The sequence below is a fragment of the Trifolium pratense genome, linkage group LG5 (assembly GCF_020283565.1).
Source record: "Trifolium pratense cultivar HEN17-A07 linkage group LG5, ARS_RC_1.1, whole genome shotgun sequence".
Lineage (NCBI taxonomy): Eukaryota > Viridiplantae > Streptophyta > Magnoliopsida > Fabales > Fabaceae > Trifolium > Trifolium pratense.
This window is the reverse complement of record NC_060063.1, coordinates 11,101,010-11,107,381: the sequence shown is the minus strand read 5'-3', so window position 1 is coordinate 11,107,381 and position 6,372 is coordinate 11,101,010. Positions and strand designations below refer to the sequence as shown.

General features: G+C 33.2%; 1 protein-coding gene across 2 annotated transcripts; it reads left to right on the top strand.

The window, feature by feature from the left end:
* The first annotated feature begins 728 nt into the window (after window positions 1–728).
* LOC123884976 (protein ROLLING AND ERECT LEAF 2-like) lies at window positions 729–6,162 on the top strand. 2 transcript variants are annotated; one of them, XM_045934218.1, is made up of 5 exons: window positions 729–1,217; window positions 1,913–3,381; window positions 3,527–3,738; window positions 4,461–4,681; window positions 5,188–6,162. In XM_045934218.1, exons 2-5 carry the CDS (start codon window positions 2,022–2,024, stop codon window positions 5,909–5,911), a joined length of 2,517 nt encoding a protein of 838 aa, XP_045790174.1. In that variant the 5' UTR covers window positions 729–1,217; window positions 1,913–2,021; the 3' UTR covers window positions 5,912–6,162. The 2 variants fall into 2 exon arrangements, with proteins under 2 accessions (XP_045790174.1, XP_045790173.1); XM_045934217.1 differs by lacking the exon at window positions 729–1,217 and adding an exon at window positions 1,285–1,311 and having other exon boundaries at window positions 5,188–6,077.
* The last annotated feature ends 210 nt before the right edge of the window (window positions 6,163–6,372 follow it).

The window sequence follows — 6,372 nt, the reverse complement described above, 5'->3', positions numbered from 1 at the left end:
AACTAACAACGTAGAATCGTCACACTAAAAGCATCCATAAGGATAATATAAGACATATCACTAGGGAAGTCTTGTAGAACAACAAGTCTCGAAGAGGCTGAAGCCCCTAACTTATCTAAATAACGATGTGTGAGTCAAGTTGACATTTCAATAAAAAAAGAAGGGTTAAATATGTTTTTGGTCCCTATAGTTTCACAAAATTTTTGTTTTTAGTCTCTGAAATTTATTTTCACACTTTTTAGTCCCTGAAATTTGTTTACGCGCTTGCCATAAGAGGGAGATAATTTGGGCGAGATTAGGGTTAGTAGACTATCCAACATTTGGAAATAATAAGGTGTGAGATGATATGAACAGTTGTTTATAAGTAGAGACAATTCTCATCTTAAAAGTTGATTTTATAGTATTGAAGTAGACTCAACTTTTAATTTTAAAATGGTATAAGAGTCTCTAAAAAATTTGTTGAGAAATTTTAAAAATTAACACTATTTTCAGATTTTATAAATTACAAGAAATGTTCTTTTTCATTGTTATTTTTTATAAGACATTTTTCAAGATGTAATTAATACTCTTTTTTTATAAGACATTTTTCATTGTTATTTTATATATGAAGAGGAAGTATTTTACAAACTCAAATCTAATCTAAACTAATGTAGATTTATTTATTTATTTTTGACAACAAATCTACTAATATAGGGCCAATAGACATAATGATTAAGAGATCCAAAACTAACACAACTCCCAAACAATATCAAAATTTCTCACACTTATGCAACATCATTCATCATATGATAGTAGGGACCCATTAATAACAACATTGACCAGTCATTTTCATCAAAAATTTCCCAACTAGAAAACAACAAAAAAATTATCATGATGAAACAAAATAGGCACTAGTGGCAACATTGTAATTAAACACAACATAAAGACCTATAATAATAAGGTTCTCATATTCTCTTCTTCTTCATCTAACCCAAACCTCAAAACAAAGCTTTTATTTTTGTCTCTTTTTTTTTTTCTCTATCTTATTTCTTTTCATTTTTTTATCATTTTTTTTTTCTTCTTACATTGTGTTTTGACCGTTGCTTTTTTTGTTAACGTTTTCTCTGTTCACACACTCTTTCACTTTTCTTCCTCTCTCTCTCACTGATTCCTTCTACACTCTGTCATTCATCAAAAGCACTGTTTTGTTCCTGTTCCAGAAAAAACACCATTCTTAGGTATGTATGTTTCTTAATAAAAAAATCTCAACTTTAATATGTTCTTGTTCTAAGCAAAATAAAAAGATGAAATTTTTTGTCTTTCTTCAATTGGGTACTTTGTTTTTATGTTTATAAGCTCATTTATGCTTTTTTTAATAAAAAAATTTCATCTTTATCTTTTCTTCATTTTTTGTTCTACGAAATTTCTTAGTTTTTTATTTTTTATTTTATTTTTTAGTGTTATTTATTTAACATATTCATGCAATGTGAACCTTGACATTTCTTCATTTTTATTTTTGTTTATGTGGGTGCTGATTTTCTTCTGTTAGTTCAGCTAATTTATTTTTCATTTTTTTTATTGTTTTTTTTTTTATTTACTTTCAAAATGGGTTTTCTTGGTGATTAAGTTGGTTTTACTTTTTTTATTATATTATTATTTTAGAATAATTCCCAGATGAAAAGTTTTGTTCTTTCTTAATGTAATCTTGTTCTGGTAGAGTATAGTTTGGTTTTCTGGAAATTTTAGAAGAAAAGGGTTTTTAACAAAATCAACATTACTAGTTTCTGTTAAGTATATACATAAAAGAACCTAATTTTAGTTCAATTATGATATTAAATGTTTAATTTTTATTGTTGGTAATTTAATTATACTCATGTTTGATTTAGATTTCTCATAATATACTGATCTAAATCTTCTTTGTTTTTGGTGTTAGATTTGGGAATTATTTATGAATCTAGTGAAATATAAAGAAGGGTTCTTCTTTGATTTCAATTTCAATGCAAAGATAGGATATTATTATTCATAGAGGGGTGAAGTAAGAAATGGGATGTTCACAATCGAAGCTAGACGATGAAGAGTCGGTTCAGCTTTGTAAAGATAGAAAAAGGTTCATCAAACAAGCTGTTGAGCAAAGAACTCGGTTCGCAACTAGTCATATAGCTTATATTGAATCTATGAAAAGAGTTTCCGCTGCTCTTCGTGATTATATTGAAGGTGACGAGCCTCGGGAGTTCTCTTTAGACTCGGTTATTACACCGCCTTTTACGCCTGTGAAGAAGAGAACTAACCGTAGCATTGGCAATGGTAATAGCAATGGTAATGGTAATGACTTCATTCCTATATCGGCAAAATCTTTCACACCATCGACTATTGAGTTTGGAGTTGGACCAAATTCTAATTTGAGAATGAATTACTTTAGGCCGAGTGGTAATCCGGTAATTTCAGTTGAGGAAAGAGCTCCGGCACCTGAAACGGTTCGAATTGAAACGTATTCACCAATGCAGCAGCATTATGGCATGGATGGTTATTTTACAATGCAATCACCGCCTATGAATCCTTCGATTTTTCCTTATTCTCCTCCTAATGTTAGGTCTAATATCCCTCCACCTTCACCTCAAAATCCTCAATGGGATTTCTTTTGGAACCCTTTTTCGTCGTTTGATTACTATGGTTATCCAAGCCGAAGTAGCCTCGATCAAACTGGTATCGATGATGAATATCGAGAACTAAGACAGGTTCGAGAAGAAGAGGGAATACCGGACCTTGAAGAAGATGAAACTGAACAAGAAGATTATGTTCGGAAGAGAAATGTAGTAGAAGAAAGAACAAGAAATGTAGTAGAAGGAAGAACCAGAAATGTCGTAGAAGGAAGAACCAGAAATGTTGTAGAAGAAAGAACTAGAAATGTTGTAGAAGGAAGAACTAGAAATGTCGTAGAAGAAAGAACTAGAAATGTAGTTGAAGAAAGAACTAGAAATGATGTAAAATTCTCCAAAGAAGAAGTCGTTGTTGAAGATATTGATGACGATGATGAGGAAGAGGAGGATGATGAAGAGTGTGAAGAAGGGGGAACAGACGATGAAACCGAAACAGAAACCGAAATCGAGCACGATGCCAAGGATTCACAACAAGTCCATGGCAATGCAAGTTTTGAAGTATCGAAAAATCAAGCGGCAGGTCATATTGAATCCAGCCATAGAGAAATGGCAATTGGTAAACAAGAAGCCAAGGAAGAGATGGCAGGTTTTACCGTTTATGTTAACCGAAGGCCAACCAGCATGGCAGAAGTTATCAATGATCTTGAAGCTCAGTTCAAAACTGTGTGCAATGCAGCTAATGATGTCTCCGTTTTGTTAGAGTCTAAGAAAGCTCAGTATTTATTAACATCTCATGAACATTCAGGTTTGACGGAATACAATACAATTTATTATTTTCATTTTGTTGCGAGTTTCATTAATCTAAAAATATGCTTGTCCTGTATCTAGCAATTTTCTTTCTTGTTCTCATTTTTTGATGAATGTGAAGTTGAATTATGTTTCATTTGCAGCATCAAAATTATTGAACCCTGTCGCTATGTTCCGGTCAGCTTCTTCGCGCTCATCTTCGTCAAGATTTTTAGCGAATTCTTCAAGCACTAGGATGGAAAGTTATGAGGGCAGTAAGGATATCTCAGATGAACATTGTAGGCTTTCTGGTAGTCATCAATCTACATTGGACAAATTGAATGCATGGGAGAAGAAGCTCTATGAGGAAGTCAAGGTAATATAATGAACTAGTGAACTTTCTACCTTTGAGGAAGCTAAAGTTTCTTATATAGAATTTCACTAAATCTATGTAGCACTAGCACTTCAGTTTGTAGACGTTTTGGGTGTCTGATACGTGTTGATGTCGGGCACTGGTACACATGTGGTTACATTTAATCACTTTTATTTTCTTAAATTATTATTGGTATTTACGTGTCAGTGTCGTGTCTGGTGTATCTGTCGGTGCTTCATAGATAACGATATCACCTCCATTTTCTTATACTATTCTTGATATTTATGTATGAATGTTGTGTCTGTGTCAGTGCTTCATAGATAAAGACAATTGGTACCTAAAAAATAGCCTAAGGGAACTGACCTTATAATAATTGTTTACACTAGTCATTAGTTCAAAATCATCTAAGCTATTTCGACTTTTCTCAATTATATCATATAAGTACTCACTCTACCAAATGACCAAAATCAATGATTCATTCCTGGATTCATCATATTGCAAATACACTGCTAATGGTTTTACTAGAAATCGTAAGCAAGTTCAGCCTCAAAACGATGTGAAACTTAGTCTTTCGAACTAATGAGTATAAACCTCTCTATTAGATGTTTAACACAATTAAGTAAAGATCGACAGAGATTAACTTAAGTCTTCCATTTCTTTGAATTTTTAGATTATTTATTATTGTTGAAGGTTGCTGAATACTATGTTCATATCTTCTTTGACAGGCTGGAGAACGAATCCGAATCGCTTACGAGAAAAAATGCAAGCAACTAAGCAACTATGAAGTAAAAGGAGAGGACCCTTCTGCAGATAAAACAAGAGCAGCCATTAGAGATCTAGATACTCAGATAACAGTTTCAATACACTCAGTTGAAGCTATTTCCCGGAGAATCGAAACTCTAAGGGACAAAGAGTTGCATCCCCAACTTCTTGAATTAGTACAAGGGTATGTATACCATTTCTGTCAAAATTTGAAGTCTTTTTATAGCTTGTTTTAATGTTATTTACAGATATCAAGAAAACCAATAAATTGTGTTAATTTTTATGCAATTAGTTTACTTTGTTTTCAATAATACACTTAACTACTTATTTCTCTCTCTGCAATAACTTGGTAAGGATGTTATTGACAAAACAATGGATCCGGATTGCATGCAGTCATGATAGATCTAATCGTCCGATCATGATCAGACGTTTCAGATTGAAAGAAAGTTTTATCAGACCGCATGGCTGCTTTAAATCTGAACCGTCCGAATGGCCAGGTCTGTCCTGACTGTGTGACTGCATGCAATCCAAATCCCAAAACAATAGTTAATGTTGCATTGAACTTTGAAAATGAAAAAATAAATAGGAACACAAAGTAATTGTCCTAAAAGAAAATATAGCTATTTATAATCTAAAAAAATACTTGTGCTTGCTGATTATTCAAATATTCAATTTATATACAAATGACAGGCTTGAAAAGATGTGGAAAGTGATGGCAGAATGTCATCAAACACAGAAGAGAACCTTAGATGAGGCTAAGATTCTTCTAGCTGGCACACCTTCTAAATTACATTCCAGAAGACAACAACAGTCTTCCATGTCAATGACCGATCCAAATAGGCTGGCACGATCAGCCTCAAATCTCGAAACCGAGTTACGAAACTGGCGAAACACCTTTGAGTCATGGATCACTTCTCAAAGATCCTATATTCAAGCACTAACAGGATGGCTTCTCCGGTGCGTGAGATCCGAACCTGACGACGTAACAAAGTCACCATGCTCTCCTCATAGGTCAAGCAGCACTCACCCGTTATTCGGACTCATTGTTCAGTGGTCGAGGCGTTTAGATGCCGTACGCGAAAAGGCAGTGCTTGATGGAATGGACTTTTTTGCAGCCGGGATGGGATCACTCTATGCACATCAATTGAGACAAGATTCGAGGACGAATTCATATGCACCGAAGCAAAGTGGTGAGAATATGGAATTGGTGGAAGTTGGTCATGTGGAAGAAGAAGCAATGGCTCCTGAAAAACTTGCTGAAGTTGCTATTAAAGTGCTTTGTGCTGGAATGTCTGTTGCTATAAGCTCATTAGCTGATTTTGCTTTTGATTCTGCTGAGGCATATAGTGAAGTTGTCAAGCAATGGGAGAATGTGAAGGATCGGAAGGACAATTCTAGTGAGACTAGAACATAGTAATTGCCTCACATTTTGTGTGGTTAATTAATTAGTTTATTAGGCTTGTTTAGCTATGTGTTTTTGTTAGTGTAATTATTCATTTATTAGCTAATCAATACAAAGAGAGATAGCAAGGGTCATTGCACCCCTTATTGTTCAAATCAATTTTGTTACTTTTTTTTTCTTCATGTTTAGATAAACAACTTAATTAACCGTTTATGATATAAATGCTTTAGCATAAGCTATTTTTATAGAAAAGATAAAATAAAGTCTCTATAAGTTGTTTTTACAAGTTATTAAGCTAAAACAATTGATAAGGTACCGTTTGGCCAAGCTTATTTTCAACTTTTTATTTCATAAAAGGAGAAGTCGGGCCAAACAGATATTTTTAAAAGTAATTGATAAAAAAAAGTTACTTATTTTTATGTGTAAAATATACCAATAATGAGCTTTTGGTAAAGTTAATATAATTAACTTTT

Bases quoted from the DNA above. Each gene is read 5' to 3' on its own strand.
- LOC123884976 (XM_045934218.1), top strand. From the start codon at position 2,022: ATGGGATGTTCACAATCGAAGCTAGACGATGAAGAGTCGGTTCAGCTT. The intron at 3,382-3,526 runs GTTTGACGGAAT...TTTCATTTGCAG, and splicing joins AACATCTCATGAACATTCAG to CATCAAAATTATTGAACCCT. The intron at 3,739-4,460 runs GTAATATAATGA...CTTCTTTGACAG, and splicing joins AGCTCTATGAGGAAGTCAAG to GCTGGAGAACGAATCCGAAT.